At 47.8% G+C, this 20,272-nt stretch overlaps 1 protein-coding gene across 1 annotated transcript in view; it reads right to left on the bottom strand.

Annotated features, from left to right (window-relative positions):
* LOC121845902 (suppressor of cytokine signaling 1-like) overlaps positions 1-17,596 on the bottom strand; it is a 17,601-nt gene extending 5 nt beyond the window's left edge. The window contains exons 1-4 of the mRNA XM_042318120.1: positions 17,132-17,596; positions 2,256-2,902; positions 1,847-2,070; positions 1-578 (exon numbers count right to left, since the gene is read on the bottom strand). The exon at positions 1-578 is cut by the window's left edge and continues 5 nt beyond it. Coding sequence (XP_042174054.1) covers positions 251-578; positions 1,847-2,070; positions 2,256-2,696 — 993 coding nt within the window. The 5' untranslated portion in view covers positions 2,697-2,902; positions 17,132-17,596 and the 3' untranslated portion in view covers positions 1-250. The remainder of the gene's footprint in view (positions 579-1,846; positions 2,071-2,255; positions 2,903-17,131) is intronic.
* Between the last annotated feature and the right edge of the window lie 2,676 nt (positions 17,597-20,272).

The raw sequence follows: 20,272 nt of genomic DNA, 5'->3' as shown, positions 1-20,272 counted from the left end.
AGACCAGAGACAGAACCACAGAACCAGACCAAAGACAGAACCACAGAACCAGACCAGAGACAGAACCACAGAACCAGACCAGAGACAGAACTACAGAACCAGACCAGAGACAGAGAGTGTAAAAAACAGCAAATTCCAATTCCGTTTTCTGGGGCTCCACTCCATTGTAGTTTCGGGTCAGTACCGTTCAGAAAGTTTCAGTCTGTTGAAACGGAAGTGGTGCCCCAAACTCTCCGGCAGGAGGGTGTGTCTATATACTATAAGGATAGTCCTGTAGATACTGTATGACCACCTGGTTGAGCCCAGGTAGTGAATCTATCCTCTCCGCTCCGTACAACTCCACGATTCGTCCCCTACACAGCTGCTGTAAGGTCATGGGTCGCTCCCTGCGCCACGCCCTCCGCAGCCGCCTATGGGATGACTCCACGTAGAACCGCAGCAAGGCGAACAACGAATCAAAGGCCTTGTTACTGCCGTTGAGGCGGAAACTCTGACTGGTCAGGAGGACGCGGACACTGACGGGCCCCCAGTCGCCGTGGTAACTGAGGGTGAAGAAGACGTCCGGCTGACTGCTGTCCCTGGCAACCACACAACCACACGACAGCACAACGTTACACAGGACGGAACAGCAAGGGTGGGCTGTGCTTGTTTGTTTCCTGATGAGGAACAGCCGTGTGTGTGTGTGTGTGTGCGGAGTATACCTGATGAGGAAGCTCCCAGGCGGTGTGAGTAGCAGGGTGCAGTGTATACCTGATGAGGAAGCTCCCAGGCGGTGTGTGTGTAGCAGGGTGTGGTGTATACCTGATGAGGAAGCTCCCAGGCGGTGTCAGTAGCAGGGTGCAGTGTATACCTGATGAGGAAGCTCCCAGGCGGTGTGTGTGTAGCAGGGTGTGGTGTATACCTGATGAGGAAGCTCCCAGGCGGTGTCAGTAGCAGGGTGCAGTGTATACCTGATGAGGAAGCTCCCAGGCGGTGTGTGTAGCAGGGTGTGGTGTATACCTGATGAGGAAGCTCCCAGGCGGTGTGTGTAGCAGGGTGTGGAGTATACCTGATGAGGAAGCTCCCAGGCGGTGTGTGTAGCAGGGTGTGGAGTATACCTGATGAGGAAGCTCCCAGGCGGTGTGTGTAGCAGGGTGTGGAGTATACCTGATGAGGAAGCTCCCAGGCGGTGTGTGTAGCAGGGTGTAGTGTATACCTGATGAGGAAGCTCCCAGGCGGTGTGTGTGTAGCAGGGTGTGGTGTATACCTGATGAGGAAGCTCCCAGGCGGTGTCAGTAGCAGGGTGTGGTGTATACCTGATGAGGAAGCTCCCAGGCGGTGTGTGTAGCAGGGTGCAGTGTATACCTGATGAGGAAGCTCCCAGGCGGTGTGTGTAGCAGGGTGTGGAGTATACCTGATGAGGAAGCTCCCAGGCGGTGTGTGTAGCAGGGTGTAGTGTATACCTGATGAGGAAGCTCCCAGGCGGTGTGTGTGTAGCAGGGTGTGGTGTATACCTGATGAGGAAGCTCCCAGGCGGTGTCAGTAGCAGGGTGCAGTGTATACCTGATGAGGAAGCTCCCAGGCGGTGTGTGTAGCAGGGTGCAGTGTATACCTGATGAGGAAGCTCCCAGGCGGTGTGTCAGTAGCAGGGTGTGGTGTATAGCTGATGAGGAAGCTCCCAGGCGGTGTGTGTGTAGAAGGGTGCGGTGTATACCTGATGAGGAAGCTCCCAGGCAGTGTGTGTGTAGAAGGGTGCGGTGTATACCTGATGAGGAAGCTCCCAGGCGGTGTGTGTGTAGCAGGGTGTGGTGTATACCTGATGAGGAAGCTCCCAGGCAGTGTGTGTGTAGAAGGGTGCGGTGTATACCTGATGAGGAAGCTCCCAGGCGGTGTGAGTAGCAGTGTGCGGTGGGCCTCCTCCATCTCCATAGGGCCCCAGTAGTAGCCACTGTGAACCAGCTGACGGTGTGTGTGTCGCACTAGAAGATACTCCTGCTGGCTGAAGAAGGGCCGGAGGTGTGTGGGCCAGGAGTCTGGGATCGGATCGGGCAAGTGGAGAAGAGGTCCGAGGCAGGGGAGAGGGACACTGGGGCTTGGCCAGGGGAGAGGGACACTGGGGCTTGGCCAGGGAGAGGGACACTGGGGCTTGGCCAGGGGAGAGGGACACTGGGGCTTGGCCAGGGGAGAGGGACACTGGGGCTTGGCCAGGGGAGAGGGACACTGGGGCTTGGCCAGGGGAGGGACACTGGGGCTTGGCCAGGGGGAGGGACACTGGATCTAGTCGCTCTAAAGTTGCTCTGGTGAGGCCACTTTGGATGGAGGGCACCGCCAGAACTGGTCTTGTCTGGAGGTGTGGTCCGGTTGTCTGTGCTGGTCTGGACCGTATTCTCTAGTTCTAAGAGTTGGATCTGTTGTTCTAGGTTCTGTTGTTCTAAGAGTTCATTCTCTTGACCTAAGAGTTCGAAGTTCTCGAGTTCTAGGAGTTGGTTCTGTTGTTCTAGGATCTGTTGTTCTAAGAGTTCATTCTCTTGACCTAAGAGTTCGAAGTTCTCGAGTTCTAGGAGTTGGTTCTGTTGTTCTTGAACGCGGTTCTGTTGTTCTACGTGTTCTAGGGTTTCCCCTGGAAGCTGCTGGGTTCCGTCCTGGTTCTGCGTGGGTGCCGCGTGGTTCTGCGATGGTTCCACTGTGGTTCCTGCCAGAGTGTCTCTGACCATCATACAGAAGAGAGCCCTCCACTGGATCCCCCATCCCCAGTAGTAGCCACTGTGAACCAGCTGACGGTTTGTGTGTGTCGCACTAGAAGATACTCCTGCTTGCTGAAGAAGGGCCGGAGGTGTGTGGTCCAGGAGTCTGGGATCACTATCCCATATCCAAATCCACTATAGGGCGAGGAGAGAGAGATCCAGAATGATCTGGAGAGATCCTGGGAGAAGAGACAGACAGACAGGGACGGTGTTATTGAGGTGCTGTATAAAAACATAGGCTGGTTACACACACACACACACACACACACACAGACACAGACACAGACACACACACACACACACACATACACACACACACACACACACACACACACACACACACACACACACACACACACACACACACACCACTAACACTGTAAAGTTTAGTCTCCGTCTCAGGTTTCAAGGACTCCGTCATGGACGTAGTTGTTACGGGAACCCAGTAACGTAGGATGTTGATTGGTCTGTCTCTCCGTACTGCTTGTATTATGGTCTGTCATGTTGTTGCTGTGGATCTCCCTTCTTGTAGTGTAGAGGTGTTATCTGTCCTCGTTAATGCTGTACCATGTTCCAACATCTAGTGGAAATCCTTCCCAGAAGACTGGAGGCTGTTATATCAGCAAACAGGGGAGGACCAACTCCATATTATTGACTTCCCAGAAGACTGGAGGCTGATATATCAGACCAACGCCCATGATTTTGGAATGAGATGTTTGAGGAGCCGATGTCCACATACTGTTGGTCATGTAGTGTCCACATGCTGTTGGTCATGTAGTGTCCACATGCTGTTGGTCATGTAGTGTCCACATACTGTTGGTCATGTAGTGTCCACATACTGTTGGTCATGTAGTGTATCTGTGCTGTTGGTCATGTAGTGTATCTGTGCTGTTGGTCATGTAGTGTATCTGTGCTGTTGGTCATGTAGTGTCCATCTGTTGGTCATGTAGTGTCCATCATGGTTGGTCATGTAGTGTATCTGTGCTGTTGGTCATGTAGTGTCCACATGTTGGTCATGTAGTGTCCACATGCTGTTGGTCATGTAGTGTCCACATGCTGTTGGTCATGTAGTGTATCTGTGCTGTTGGTCATGTAGTGTATCTGTGCTGTGGTCATGTAGTGTATCTGTGCTGTTGGTCATGTAGTGTATCTGTGCTGTTGGTCATGTAGTGTATCTGTGCTGTTGGTCATGTAGTGTATCTGTGCTGTTGGTCATGTAGTGTCTGTGCTGTTGGTCATGTAGTGTATCTGTGCTGTTGGTCATGTAGTGTATCTGTGCTGTTGGTCATGTAGTGTATCTGTGCTGTTGGTCATGTAGTGTATCTGTGCTGTTGGTCATGTAGTGTATCTGTGCTGTTGGTCATGTAGTGTATCTGTGCTGTTGGTCATGTAGTGTATCTGTGCTGTTGGTCATGTAGTGTATCTGTGCTGTTGGTCATGTAGTGTATCTGTGCTGTTGGTCATGTAGTGTATCTGTGCTGTTGGTCATGTAGTGTATCTGTGCTGTTGGTCATGTAGTGTATCTGTGCTGTTGGTCATGTAGTGTATCTGTGCTGGGTCATGTAGTGTATCTGTGCTGTTGGTCATGTAGTGTATCTGTGCTGTTGGTCATGTAGTGTATCTGTTGGTCATGTAGTGTATCTGTGCTGTTGGTCATGTAGTGTATCTGTGCTGTTGGTCATGTAGTGTATCTGTGTGGTCATGTAGTGTATCTGTGCTGTTGGTCATGTAGTGTATCTGTGCTGTTGGTCATGTAGTGTATCTGTGCTGTTGGTCATGTAGTGTATCTGTGCTGTTGGTCATGTAGTGTATCTGTTGGTCATGTAGTGTATCTGTGCTGTTGGTCATGTAGTGTATCTGTGCTGTTGGTCATGTAGTGTATCTGTGCTGTTGGTCATGTAGTGTATCTGTGCTGTTGGTCATGTAGTGTATCTGTGCTGTTGGTCATGTAGTGTATCTGTGCTGTTGGTCATGTAGTGTATCTGTGCTGTTGGTCATGTAGTGTATCTGTGCTGTTGGTCATGTAGTGTATCTGTGCTGTTGGTCATGTAGTGTATCTGTGCTGTTGGTCATGTAGTGTATCTGTGCTGTTGGTCATGTAGTGTATCTGTTGGTCATGTAGTGTATCTGTGTTGGTCATGTAGTGTATCTGTGCTGTTGGTCATGTAGTGTATCTGTTGGTCATGTAGTGTATCTGTGCTGTTGGTCATGTAGTGTATCTGTGCTGTTGGTCATGTAGTGTATCTGTGCTGTTGGTCATGTAGTGTATCTGTGCTGTTGGTCATGTAGTGTATCTGTCCTGTTGGTCATGTAGTGTATCTGTTGGTCATGTAGTGTATCTGTGCTGTTGGTCATGTAGTGTATCTGTTGGTCATGTAGTGTATCTGTGCTGTTGGTCATGTAGTGTATCTGTGCTGTTGGTCATGTAGTGTATCTGTTGGTCATGTAGTGTATCTGTGCTGTTGGTCATGTAGTGTATCTGTGGGTCATGTAGTGTATCTGTGCTGTTGGTCATGTAGTGTATCTGTGCTGTTGGTCATGTAGTGTATCTGTGCTGTTGGTCATGTAGTGTATCTGTGCTGTTGGTCATGTAGTGTATCTGTGCTGTTGGTCATGTAGTGTATCTGTGCTGTTGGTCATGTAGTGTATCTGTGCTGTTGGTCATGTAGTGTATCTGTGCTGTTGGTCATGTAGTGTATCTGTTGGTCATGTAGTGTATCTGTGCTGTTGGTCATGTAGTGTATCTGTGCTGTTGGTCATGTAGTGTATCTGTGCTGTTGGTCATGTAGTGTATCTGTGCTGTTGGTCATGTAGTGTATCTGTGCTGTTGGTCATGTAGTGTATCTGTGCTGTTGGTCATGTAGTGTATCTGTGCTGTTGGTCATGTAGTGTATCTGTGCTGTTGGTCATGTAGTGTATCTGTGCTGTTGGTCATGTAGTGTATCTGTGCTGTTGGTCATGTAGTGTATCTGTGCTGTTGGTCATGTAGTGTATCTGTGCTGTTGGTCATGTAGTGTATCTGTGCTGTTGGTCATGTAGTGTATCTGTTGGTCATGTAGTGTATCTGTGCTGTTGGTCATGTAGTGTATCTGTGCTGTTGGTCATGTAGTGTATCTGTGCTGTTGGTCATGTAGTGTATCTGTGCTGTTGGTCATGTAGTGTATCTGTGCTGTTGGTCATGTAGTGTATCTGTTGGTCATGTAGTGTATCTGTGCTGTTGGTCATGTAGTGTATCTGTGCTGTTGGTCATGTAGTGTATCTGTGCTGTTGGTCATGTAGTGTATCTGTGCTGTTGGTCATGTAGTGTATCTGTTGGTCATGTAGTGTATCTGTGCTGTTGGTCATGTAGTGTATCTGTGCTGTTGGTCATGTAGTGTATCTGTGCTGTTGGTCATGTAGTGTATCTGTGCTGTTGGTCATGTAGTGTATCTGTGCTGTTGGTCATGTAGTGTATCTGTGCTGTTGGTCATGTAGTGTATCTGTGCTGTTGGTCATGTAGTGTATCTGTGCTGTTGGTCATGTAGTGTATCTGTGCTGTTGGTCATGTAGTGTATCTGTGCTGTTGGTCATGTAGTGTATCTGTGCTGTTGGTCATGTAGTGTATCTGTGCTGTTGGTCATGTAGTGTATCTGTGCTGTTGGTCATGTAGTGTATCTGTTGGTCATGTAGTGTATCTGTGCTGTTGGTCATGTAGTGTATCTGTGTTGGTCATGTAGTGTATCTGTGCTGTTGGTCATGTAGTGTATCTGTGCTGTTGGTCATGTAGTGTATCTGTGCTGTTGGTCATGTAGTGTATCTGTGCTGTTGGTCATGTAGTGTATCTGTGCTGTTGGTCATGTAGTGTATCTGTGCTGTTGGTCATGTAGTGTATCTGTGCTGTTGGTCATGTAGTGTATCTGTGCTGTTGGTCATGTAGTGTATCTGTGCTGGTCATGTAGTGTATCTGTGCTGTTGGTCATGTAGTGTATCTGTGGTCATGTTGTGTCTGTGCTGTTGGTCATGTAGTGTATCTGTGCTGTTGGTCATGTAGTGTATCTGTGCTGTTGGTCATGTAGTGTATCTGTGCTGTTGGTCATGTAGTGTATCTGTGCTGTTGGTCATGTAGTGTATCTGTGCTGTTGGTCATGTAGTGTATCTGTGCTGTTGGTCATGTAGTGTATCTGTGCTGTTGGTCATGTAGTGTATCTGTGCTGTTGGTCATGTAGTGTATCTGTGCTGTTGGTCATGTAGTGTATCTGTGCTGTTGGTCATGTAGTGTATCTGTGCTGTTGGTCATGTAGTGTATCTGTGCTGTTGGTCATGTAGTGTATCTGTGCTGTTGGTCATGTAGTGTATCTGTGCTGTTGGTCATGTAGTGTATCTGTGCTGTTGGTCATGTAGTGTATCTGTGCTGTTGGTCATGTAGTGTATCTGTGCTGTTGGTCATGTAGTGTATCTGTGCTGTTGGTCATGTAGTGTATCTGTGCTGTTGGTCATGTAGTGTATCTGTGCTGTTGGTCATGTAGTGTATCTGTGCTGTTGGTCATGTAGTGTATCTGTGCTGTTGGTCATGTAGTGTATCTGTGCTGTTGGTCATGTAGTGTATCTGTGTTGGTCATGTAGTGTATCTGTGCTGTTGGTCATGTAGTGTATCTGTTGGTCATGTAGTGTATCTGTGCTGTTGGTCATGTAGTGTATCTGTTGGTCATGGTCATGTGCTGTCATGTAGTGTATCTGTGCTGTTGGTCATGTAGTGTATCTGTTGGTCATGTAGTGTATCTGTGCTGTTGGTCATGTAGTGTATCTGTGCTGTTGGTCATGTAGTGTATCTGTGCTGTTGGTCATGTAGTGTATCTGTGCTGTTGGTCATGTAGTGTATCTGTGCTGTTGGTCATGTAGTGTATCTGTGCTGTTGGTCATGTAGTGTATCTGTGCTGTTGGTCATGTAGTGTATCTGTGCTGTTGGTCATGTAGTGTATCTGTGCTGTTGGTCATGTAGTGTATCTGTGCTGTTGGTCATGTAGTGTATCTGTGCTGTTGGTCATGTAGTGTATCTGTGCTGTTGGTCATGTAGTGTATCTGTGCTGTTGGTCATGTAGTGTATCTGTGCTGTTGGTCTGTGCTGTTGGTCATCTGTGTATCTGTTGGTCATGTAGTGTATCTGTGCTGTTGGTCATGTAGTGTATCTGTGCTGTTGGTCATGTAGTGTATCTGTGCTGTTGGTCATGTAGTGTATCTGTGCTGTTGGTCATGTAGTGTATCTGTTGGTCATGTAGTGTATCTGTGCTGTTGGTCATGTAGTGTATCTGTGCTGTTGGTCATGTAGTGTATCTGTGCTGTTGGTCATGTAGTGTATCTGTTGGTCATGTAGTGTATCTGTGCTCATGTAGTGTATCTGTGCTGTTGGTCATGTAGTGTATCTGTGCTGTTGGTCATGTAGTGTATCTGTGCTGTTGGTCATGTAGTGTATCTGTGTCATGTAGTGTATCTGTGCTGTTGGTCATGTAGTGTATCTGTTGGGTCATGTAGTGTATCTGTCTGTTGGTCATGTAGTGTATCTGTGCTGTTGGTCATGTAGTGTATCTGTGCTGTTGGTCATGTAGTGTATCTGTGCTGTTGGTCATGTAGTGTATCTGTGCTGTTGGTCATGTAGTGTATCTGTGCTGTTGGTCATGTAGTGTATCTGTGCTGTTGGTCATGTAGTGTATCTGTGCTGTTGGTCATGTAGTGTATCTGTGCTGTTGGTCATGTAGTGTATCTGTGCTGTTGGTCATGTAGTGTATCTGTGCTGTTGGTCATGTAGTGTATCTGTTGGTCATGTAGTGGTCTGTGTGTTGGTCATGTAGTGTATCTGTTGGTCATGTAGTGTATCTGTGCTGTTGGTCATGTAGTGTATCTGTGCTGTTGGTCATGTAGTGTATCTGTGCTGTTGGTCATGTGTGTATCTGTGCTGTTGGTCATGTAGTGTATCTGTGCTGTTGGTCATGTAGTGTATCTGTGCTGTTGGTCATGTAGTGTATCTGTGCTGTTGGTCATGTAGTGTATCTGTGCTGTTGGTCATGTAGTGTATCTGTGCTGTTGGTCATGTTGGTCATGTGTGTATCTGTGCTGTTGGTCATGTAGTGTATCTGTTGGTCATGTAGTGTATCTGTGCTGTTGGTCATGTAGTGTATCTGTTGGTCATGTAGTGTATCTGTGCTGTTGGTCATGTAGTGTATCTGTGCTGTTGGTCATGTAGTGTATCTGTGCTGTTGGTCATGTAGTGTATCTGTGCTGTTGTCATGTAGTGTATCTGTGCTGTTGGTCATGTAGTGTATCTGTGCTGTTGGTCATGTAGTGTATCTGTGCTGTTGGTCATGTAGTGTATCTGTGCTGTTGGTCATGTAGTGTATCTGTGCTGTTGGTCATGTAGTGTATCTGTGCTGTTGGTCATGTAGTGTATCTGTGCTGTTGGTCATGTAGTGTATCTGTGCTGTTGGTCATCTAGTGTATCTGTTGGTCATGTAGTGTATCTGTGCTGTTGGTCATGTAGTGTATCTGTTGGTCATGTAGTGTATCTGTGCTGTTGGTCATGTAGTGTATCTGTTGTTGGTCATGTAGTGTATCTGTGCTGTTGGTCATGTAGTGTATCTGTTGGTCATGTAGTGTATCTGTATCTGTGCTGTTGGTCATGTAGTGTATCTGTTGGTCATGTAGTGTATCTGTGCTGTTGGTCATGTAGTGTATCTGTGCTGTTGGTCATGTAGTGTATCTGTGCTGTTGGTCATGTAGTGTATCTGTGCTGTTGGTCATGTAGTGTATCTGTGCTGTTGGTCATGTAGTGTATCTGTGCTGTTGGTCATGTAGTGTATCTGTGCTGTTGGTCATGTAGTGTATCTGTGCTGTTGGTCATGTAGTGTTGGTCTGTGTATCTGTTGGTCATGTAGTGTATCTGTGCTGTTGGTCATGTAGTGTATCTGTGCTGTTGGTCATGTAGTGTATCTGTGCTGGTCATGTAGTGTATCTGTGCTGTTGGTCATGTAGTGTATCTGTTGGTCATGTAGTGTATCTGTGCTGTTGGTCATGTAGTGTATCTGTGCTGTTGGTCATGTAGTGTATCTGTGCTGTTGGTCATGTAGTGTATCTGTGCTGTTGGTCATGTAGTGTATCTGTTGGTCATGTAGTGTATCTGTGCTGTTGGTCATGTAGTGTATCTGTGCTGTTGGTCATGTAGTGTATCTGTGCTGTTGGTCATGTAGTGTATCTGTGCTGTTGGTCATGTAGTGTATCTGTGCTGTTGGTCATGTAGTGTATCTGTGCTGTTGGTCATGTAGTGTATCTGTTGGTCATGTAGTGTATCTGTGCTGTTGGTCATGTAGTGTATCTGTGCTGTTGGTCATGTAGTGTATCTGTGCTGTTGGTCATGTAGTGTATCTGTGCTGTTGGTCATGTAGTGTATCTGTGCTGTTGGTCATGTAGTGTATCTGTGCTGTTGGTCATGTAGTGTATCTGTTGGTCATGTAGTGTATCTGTGCTGTTGGTCATGTAGTGTATCTGTGCTGTTGGTCATGTAGTGTATCTGTGCTGTTGGTCATGTAGTGTATCTGTTGGTCATGTAGTGTATCTGTGCTGTTGGTCATGTAGTGTATCTGTGCTGTTGGTCATGTAGTGTATCTGTGCTGTTGGTCATGTAGTGTATCTGTTGGTCATGTAGTGTATCTGTGCTGTTGGTCATGTAGTGTATCTGTGCTGTTGGTCATGTAGTGTATCTGTGCTGTTGGTCATGTAGTGTATCTGTGCTGTTGGTCATGTAGTGTATCTGTTGGTCTGTTGGTCATCTGTTGGTCATGTGTGTATCTGTGCTGTTGGTCATGTAGTGTATCTGTGCTGTTGGTCATGTAGTGTATCTGTGCTGTTGGTCATGTAGTGTATCTGTGCTGTTGGTCATGTAGTGTATCTGTGGTCTGTTGGTCATGTAGTGTATCTGTGCTGTTGGTCATGTAGTGTATCTGTGCTGTTGGTCATGTAGTGTATCTGTGCTGTTGGTCATGTAGTGTATCTGTGCTGTTGGTCATGTAGTGTATCTGTGCTGTTGGTCATGTAGTGTATCTGTTGGTCATGTAGTGTATCTGTGCTGTTGGTCATGTAGTGTATCTGTGCTGTTGGTCATGTAGTGTATCTGTGCTGTTGGTCATGTAGTGTATCTGTGCTGTTGGTCATGTAGTGTATCTGTTGGTCATGTAGTGTATCTGTTGGTCATGTAGTGTATCTGTGCTGTTGGTCATGTAGTGTATCTGTTGGTCATGTAGTGTATCTGTTGGTCATGTAGTGTATCTGTGCTGTTGGTCATGTAGTGTATCTGTGCTGTTGGTCATGTAGTGTATCTGTGCTGTTGGTCATGTAGTGTATCTGTTGGTCATGTAGTGTATCTGTTGGTCATGTAGTGTATCTGTGCTGTTGGTCATGTAGTGTATCTGTGCTGTTGGTCATGTAGTGTATCTGTGCTGTTGGTCATGTAGTGTATCTGTGCTGTTGGTCATGTAGTGTATCTGTTGGTCATGTAGTGTATCTGTGCTGTTGGTCATGTAGTGTATCTGTGCTGTTGGTCATGTAGTGTATCTGTGCTGTTGGTCATGTAGTGTATCTGTTGGTCATGTAGTGTATCTGTGCTGTTGGTCATGTAGTGTATCTGTGCTGTTGGTCATGTAGTGTATCTGTTGGTCATGTAGTGTATCTGTGCTGTTGGTCATGTAGTGTATCTGTGCTGTTGGTCATGTAGTGTATCTGTTGGTCATGTAGTGTATCTGTGCTGTTGGTCATGTAGTGTATCTGTTGGTCATGTAGTGTATCTGTTGGTCATGTAGTGTATCTGTGCTGTTGGTCATGTAGTGTATCTGTGCTGTTGGTCATGTAGTGTATCTGTGCTGTTGGTCATGTAGTGTATCTGTGCTGTTGGTCATGTAGTGTATCTGTTGGTCATGTAGTGTATCTGTGCTGTTGGTCATGTAGTGTATCTGTGCTGTTGGTCATGTAGTGTATCTGTGCTGTTGGTCATGTAGTGTATCTGTGCTGTTGGTCATGTAGTGTATCTGTGCTGTTGGTCATGTAGTGTATCTGTGCTGTTGGTCATGTAGTGTATCTGTTGGTCATGTAGTGTATCTGTGCTGTTGGTCATGTAGTGTATCTGTGCTGTTGGTCATGTAGTGTATCTGTGCTGTTGGTCATGTAGTGTATCTGTGCTGTTGGTCATGTAGTGTATCTGTGCTGTTGGTCATGTAGTGTATCTGTGCTGTTGGTCATGTAGTGTATCTGTGCTGTTGGTCATGTAGTGTATCTGTGCTGTTGGTCATGTAGTGTATCTGTGCTGTTGGTCATGTAGTGTATCTGTGCTGTTGGTCATGTAGTGTATCTGTGCTGTTGGTCATGTAGTGTATCTGTGCTGTTGGTCATGTAGTGTATCTGTGCTGTTGGTCATGTAGTGTATCTGTGCTGTTGGTCATGTAGTGTATCTGTCCTGTTGGTCATGTAGTGTCCACATACTGTTGGTCATGTAGTGTATCTGTCCTGTTGGTCATGTAGTGTATCTGTGCTGTTGGTCATGTAGTGTATCTGTGCTGTTGGTCATGTAGTGTATCTGTGCTGTTGGTCATGTAGTGTATCTGTGCTGTTGGTCATGTAGTGTATCTGTGCTGTATCTGTGCTGTTGGTCATGTAGTGTATCTGTGCTGTTGGTCATGTAGTGTATCTGTTGGTCATGTAGTGTATCTGTTGGTCATGTAGTGTATCTGTGCTGTTGGTCATGTAGTGTATCTGTGCTGTTGGTCATGTAGTGTATCTGTGCTGTTGGTCATGTAGTGTATCTGTGCTGTTGGTCATGTAGTGTATCTGTGCTGTTGGTCATGTAGTGTATCTGTGCTGTTGGTCATGTAGTGTATCTGTTGGTCATGTAGTGTATCTGTGCTGTTGGTCATGTAGTGTATCTGTGCTGTTGGTCATGTAGTGTATCTGTGCTGTTGGTCATGTAGTGTATCTGTGCTGTTGGTCATGTAGTGTATCTGTGCTGTTGGTCATGTAGTGTATCTGTGCTGTTGGTCATGTAGTGTATCTGTGCTGTTGGTCATGTAGTGTATCTGTGCTGTTGGTCATGTAGTGTATCTGTGCTGTTGGTCATGTAGTGTATCTGTGCTGTTAACAAGTCAGTTAAGAACAAATTATTATTTACAATGACGGGCCAAACCCCGGACGACGCTGGGCCAATTGTGCGCCGCCCTGTGACTCCTCGAGCACTGAGATGCAGTGTCTTGTTTATTTACCTTGCTTTATTTCTCCCGGCAAGTCAGTTAAGAACAAATTCTTCTCACTGACGGCCTACCGGGGAACAGTTCAGGGGCAGAACGACAGATTTGTACCTTGTCAGCTCGGGGGGTTTGAACTTGCATCCTTCCAACGCTCTAACCACTCGGCTACCCTGCCGCCCTCTGTGATACAGCCTGGAACGGAACCAGGGTCTGTAGTGACGCCTCACTCGGGAGCCCCCTTTCTTTAAATCCTCTGCCCAAACAGGAGGCGTTTTGCTTCTTGCCAGGCGATCATTCTCAATAACAATGTGTTCTTCATCGACCTGCCAAGCACATCGCTACACCCGCAATAACATTTACTAAATATGTGTGACCAATAAAATGTGATGTTAGAAGCGTGTCTTTATCTTCTTAGTTATAGCTGTTAACTGTTAACAGGACAGTGTCTTTATCTTCCTGTTTTTTAGCTGTTATAAAACATAATCAGAGGCGCGATAACAGAACTGTGTCTGTTTGGAAGATTCTGGCAGCAGCCGCGAGACGGGTTGTTGAAGGAAACACTTTCACTTTCAGTCTGACTGGACAACAGCTCTGCGGTGGGTTCAGTTATAATGACTGGACAACAGCTCTGCGGTGGGTTCAGTTATAATGACTGGACAACAGCTCTGCGGTGGGTTCAGTTATAATGACTGGACAACAGCTCTGCGGTGGGTTCAGTTATAATGACTGGACAACAGCTCTGCGGTGGGTTCAGTTATAATGACTGGACAACAGCTCTGCGGTGGGTTCAGTTATAATGACTGGACAACAGCTCTGCGGTGGGTTCAGTTATAATGACTGGACAACAGCTCTGCGGTGGGTTCAGTTATAATGACTGGACAACAGCTCTGCGGTGGGTTCAGTTATAATGACTGGACAACAGCTCTGCGGTGGGTTCAGTTATAACGCCTGGACAACAGCTCTGCGGTGGGTTCAGTTATAATGACTGGACAACAGCTCTGCGGTGGGTTCAGTTATAATGACTGGACAACAGCTCTGCGGTGGGTTCAGTTATAATGACTGGACAACAGCTCTGCGGTGGGTTCAGTTATAATGACTGGACAACAGCTCTGTGATGGGTTCAGTTATAATGACTGGACAACAGCTCTGCGGTGGGTTCAGTTATAATGACTGGACAACAGCTCTGTGATGGGTTCAGTTATAATGACTGGACAACAGCTCTGTGATGGGTTCAGTTATAATGACTGGACAACAGCTCTGCGGTGGGTTCAGTTATAATGACTGGACAACAGCTCTGCGGTGGGTTCAGTTATAATGACTGGACAACAGCTCTGCGGTGGGTTCAGTTATAATGACTGGACAACAGCTCTGCGGTGGGTTCAGTTATAATGACTGGACAACAGCTCTGCGGTGGGTTCAGTTATAATGACTGGACAACAGCTCTGCGGTGGGTTCAGTTATAATGACTGGACAACAGCTCTGCGGTGGGTTCAGTTATAATGACTGGACAACAGCTCTGCGGTGGGTTCAGTTATAATGACTGGACAACAGCTCTGCGGTGGGTTCAGTTATAATGACTGGACAACAGCTCTGCGGTGGGTTCAGTTATAATGACTGGACAACAGCTCTGCGGTGGGTTCAGTTATAATGACTGGACAACAGCTCTGCGGTGGGTTCAGTTATAATGACTGGACAACAGCTCTGCGGTGGGTTCAGTTATAATGACTGGACAACAGCTCTGCGGTGGGTTCAGTTATAATGACTGGACAACAGCTCTGCGGTGGGTTCAGTTATAATGACTGGACAACAGCTCTGCGGTGGGTTCAGTTATAATGACTGGACAACAGCTCTGCGGTGGGTTCAGTTATAATGACTGGACAACAGCTCTGCGGTGGGTTCAGTTATAATGACTGGACAACAGCTCTGCGGTGGGTTCAGTTATAACGACTGGACAACAGCTCTGCGGTGGGTTCAGTTATAACGACTGGACAACAGCTCTGCGGTGGGTTCAGTTATAATGACTGGACAACAGCTCTGCGGTGGGTTCAGTTATAATGACTGGACAACAGCTCTGCGGTGGGTTCAGTTATAACGCCTGGACAACAGCTCTGCGGTGGGTTCAGTTATAACGCCTGGACAACAGCTCTGCGGTGGGTTCAGTTATAATGACTGGACAACAGCTCTGCGGTGGGTTCAGTTATAATGACTGGACAACAGCTCTGCGGTGGGTTCAGTTATAATGACTGGACAACAGCTCTGCGGTGGGTTCAGTTATAACGACTGGACAACAGCTCTGCGGTGGGTTCAGTTATAACGACTGGACAACAGCTCTGCGGTGGGTTCAGTTATAACGCCTGGACAACAGCTCTGCGGTGGGTTCAGTTATAACGCCTGGACAACAGCTCTGCGGTGGGTTCAGTTATAATGACTGGACAACAGCTCTGCGGTGGGTTCAGTTATAATGACTGGACAACAGCTCTGCGGTGGGTTCAGTTATAATGACTGGACAACAGCTCTGCGGTGGGTTCAGTTATAATGACTGGACAACAGCTCTGCGGTGGGTTCAGTTATAACGCCTGGACAACAGCTCTGCGGTGGGTTCAGTTATAATGACTGGACAACAGCTCTGCGGTGGGTTCAGTTATAATGACTGGACAACAGCTCTGCGGTGGGTTCAGTTATAACGCCTGGACAACAGCTCTGCGGTGGGTTCAGTTATAACGCCTGGACAACAGCTCTGCGGTGGGTTCAGTTATAACGCCTGGACAACAGCTCTGCGATGGGTTCAGTTATAATGACTGGACAACAGCTCTGCGGTGGGTTCAGTTATAATGACTGGACAACAGCTCTGCGGTGGGTTCAGTTATAACGCCTGGACAACAGCTCTGCGATGGGTTCAGTTATAATGACTGGACAACAGCTCTGCGATGGGTTCAGTTATAATGACTGGACAACAGCTCTGCGGTGGGTTCAGTTATAATGACTGGACAACAGCTCTGCGGTGGGTTCAGTTATAATGACTGGACAACAGCTCTGCGGTGGGTTCAGTTATAATGACTGGACAACAGCTCTGCGGTGGGTTCAGTTATAACGACTGGACAACAGCTCTGCGGTGGGTTCAGTTATAATGACTGGACAACAGCTCTGCGGTGGGTTCAGTTATAATGACTGGACAACAGCTCTGAACCTGGTTCAGTTATAACGACTGGACAACAGCTCTGCGGTGGGTTCAGTTATAATGACTGGACAACAGCTCTGCGGTGGGTTCAGTTATAACGCCTGGACAACAGCTCTGCGGTGGGTTCAGTTATAACGCCTGGACAACAGCTCTGCGGTGGGTTCAGTTATAACGCCTGGACAACAGCTCTGCGGTGGGTTCAGTTATAACGCCTGGACAACAGCTCTGCGGTGGGTTCAGTTATAACGCCTGGACAACAGCTCTGCGGTGGGTTCAGTTATAACGCCTGGACAACAGCTCTGCGGTGGGTTCAGTTATAACGCCTGGACAACAGCTCTGCGGTGGGTTCAGTTATAATGACTGGACAACAGCTCTGCGGTGGGTTCAATTATAACGACTGGACAACAGCTCTGCGATGGGTTCAGTTATAATGACTGGACAACAGCTCTGCGGTGGGTTCAATTATAACGACTGGACAACAGCTCTGCGATGGGTTCAATTATAACGACTGGACAACAGCTCTGCGATGGGTTCAGTTATAATGACTGGACAACAGCTCTGCGATGGGTTCAATTATAACGCCTGGACAACAGCTCTGCTATAACGCCTGGACAACAGCTCTGCTATAACGCCTGGACAACAGCTCTGCTATAACGCCTGGACAACAGCTCTGCTATAACGCCTGGACAACAGCTCTGCTATAACGCCTGGACAACAGCTCTGCTATAACGCCTGGACAACAGCTCTGCCATGCAAACCAGCTCATTGTGCAAACTTGCCTCGAACTTCAAGCTACAGCTCACCAGTTACCATTCAAACGCTCTTTATATTCTTTATACATTAATAAATGCAGCACCGCACCAACTTCATTCAAAAGTAAAAAAATAGATTCATGTATTCCCGATAAATGCAACAAAAAATATGACCGTAGTCTTGTTTCAAATGGAGCAAGTTGGGGAGCGTCGGGTGCTTACCGTTTTCTGGAGAGGAATGAGACGTTAACCAAATGAATCGGTGGTGGGAGACTTCGCGTGCAATGCGTCCGCTATAAATCACACCATTACATTACCATCACCGTCAAAGGTCTTCATGTTCCCGTTTTCAGACACGTGTAACCATACGCGCTACTTAAGTTTCACAGATCTTGGATGTAGTAGCCTGCCAGTCAACCATGTTTCCTATACTGTCGTCTTGCCTGAAACGGTATCTCGAGTTGAACGAAACAACACAAACAAAAAAGTTCAAACGAACACACCACCGTAACTCCTCCCCGCTTCAAAGTGTCCCGAGTCCTGTGACCGCGTGCGCTTTCCAAGAACCATCCAAACGTTCTCTGTCGTCATACGTCATTAAAACGATACCTTCTAAGACAGTATATGGTAGGTATGTTACAATATGTACTACACTCCCCATGGTGAAAAGGGGAGGACGAGAATCCTGTAAGGAGGAATGGAGAGCTGCTTTGTGCTGAGATGGGTGGGCAGAACCTGCAATGACTTTGAGTCTCTGGCAGCAGGGGTGTGACTGTGACACGGTGTGACTTAAGTGTTTTTTGGCTTCCATACCTACTGTATCTGTTTACTGTACCTGTTAACTGTACCTAATGTACCTACCTACTGTATCTGTTTACTGTACCTGTTAACTGTACCTACTGTACCTACCTACTGTATCTGTTTACTGTACCTACTGTACCTACCTACTGTATCTGTTTACTGTACCTACTGTACCTACTGTACCTACCTACTGTATCTGTTTACTGTACCTGTTAACTGTACCTACTGTACCTACCTACTGTATCTGTTTACTGTACCTACTGTACCTACCTACTGTATCTGTTTACTGTACCTACTGTACCTACCTACTGAACCTGTTTACTGTACCTACCTACTGAACCTGTTTACTGTACCTGTTTACTGTACCTACCTACTGTACCTACCTACTGTACCTACCTACTGAACCTACCTACTGAACCTGTTTAGTGTACCTGTTTACTGTACCTGTTTAGTGTACCTGTTTACTAGGGAGCCAGGCCCAGCCACTGGGGATCCAGGCCGACACACTAGGGAGCCAGGCCGACCCACTAGGGAGCAAGGCCGACCCACTAGGGAGCCAGGCCGACCCACTAGGGAGCAAGGCCGACCCACTAGGGAGCCAGGCCGACCCACTAGGGAGCCAGTCCGACACACTAGGGAGCCAGGCCCACCCACTAGGGAGCAAGGCCGACCCACTAGGGAGCCAGATCCAGCCACTAGGGAGCCAGGCCAACCCACTAGGGAGCCAGGCCCACCCACTAGGGAGCCAGGCCCACCCACTAGGGAGCAAGGCCCAGCCACTAGGGAGCCAGATCCAGCCACTAGGGAGCCAGATCCAGCCACTAGGGAGCCAGATCCAGCCACTAGGGAGCCAGATCCAGCCACTAGGGAGCCAGATCCAGCCACTAGGGAGCCATATCCACCCACCAGGGAGCCAGGCCAACCCACTAGGGAGCCAGGCCCACCCACTAGGGAGCAAGGCCACCCACTAGGGAGCCAGATCCAGCCACTAGGGAGCCAGATCCAGCCACTAGGGAGCCAGATCCAGCCACTAGGGAGCCAGATCCAGCCACTAGGGAGCCAGATCCACCCACTAGGGAGCCAGATATACGTTAAATATACTCCGTCTAGTCTATCAGACCGGGCTGCGAGCCAACAGGTGTGTTCCCATAAGTGAGCGTGTGTGTGTGTGTGTGTGTTCCCGTGTGTGTGTGTGTTCCCGTGTGTGTGTGTGTTCCGTGTGTGTGTGTGTGTGTGTCCCGTGTGTGTGTGTGTGTGTGTCCCGTGTGTGTGTGTGTGTGTGTGTGTGTGTGTGTGTGTGTCCCGTGTGTGTGTGTGTGTGTCCCGTGTGTGTGTGTGTGTTCCCGTGTGTGTGTTCCCGTGTGTGTGTGTTCCCGTGTGTGTGTGTGTCCATGTGTTCCCGTGTGTGTGTGTGTTCCCATGTGTGTGTGTGTGTGTTCCCGTGTGTGTGTGTTCCATGTGTGTGTGTGTGTGTGTGTTCCCGTGTGTGTGTGTTCCCGTGTGTGTGTGTGTGTGTGTGTGTGTGTGTGTGTGTGTGTGTGTGCGTACATGTGCCCGTGTGTGTGTGTGTGTGTGTTCCCGTGTGTGTGTGTTCCCGTGTGTGTGTGTTTCCATGTGTTCCCGTGTGTGTGTGTGTGTCCCGTGTGTGTGTGTTCCATGTGTGTGTGTGTGTGTGTGTTCCCGTGTGTGTGTGTTCCCGTGTGTGTGTGTGTGTGTGTGTGTGCGTACATGTGCCCGTGTGTGTATGTATACATGCCATGTCTGTTCCCCAGAGGGCCTTGGCTTCCTGCCAGCTGGTCAGAACACACTTTCACTTTCACTCTCCTTTCTCTGAAATCATGTGATTTAGCACTGTGTGTGTGTGTGTGTGTGTGTGTGTGTGTGTGTGTGTGTGTGTGTGTGTGTGTGTGTGTGTGTGTGTGTGTGTGTGTGTGTGTGTGTGTGTGTGTGTGTGTGTGTGTGTGTGTGTGTGTGTGTGTGTGTGTGTGTGTGTGCTGATAACATATGTTATAGGGATATGAGAGGGTGACTATGGGTCTGATAAACAGACTCAGCTCATTCAGACAGACAGACAGACAGACAGACAGACAGACAGACAGACAGACAGACAGACAGACAGACAGACAGACAGACAGACAGACAGACACCTGAACACTGTATATGCTGACCCTTCCCCTCTTGGTCTCCTGAACACTGTATATGCTGACCCTTCCCCTGTTGGTCTCCTGAACACTGTATATGCTGACCCTTCCCTATTGGTCTCCTGAACACTGTATATGCTGACCCTTCCCCTCTTGGTCTCCTGAACACTGTATATGCTGACCCTTCCCCTCTTGGTCTCCTGAACACTGTATATGCTGACCCTTCCCCTCCTAACCTGTCCCCTCTTGGTCTCCTGAACACTGTATATACTGACCCTTCCCTCCTAACCTGTCCCCTCTTGGTCTCCTGAACACTGTATATACTGACCCTTCCTCCTAACCTGTCCCCTCTTGGTCTCCTGAACACTGTATATGCTGACCCTTCCCCTCTTGGTCTCCTGAACACTGTATATACTGACCC

Source organism: Oncorhynchus tshawytscha, unplaced genomic scaffold (genome assembly GCF_018296145.1).
Source record: "Oncorhynchus tshawytscha isolate Ot180627B unplaced genomic scaffold, Otsh_v2.0 Un_contig_1282_pilon_pilon, whole genome shotgun sequence".
Classification (NCBI taxonomy): Eukaryota; Metazoa; Chordata; class Actinopteri; order Salmoniformes; family Salmonidae; genus Oncorhynchus; species Oncorhynchus tshawytscha.
This window is presented reverse-complemented; position numbering and strand designations above follow the sequence as displayed.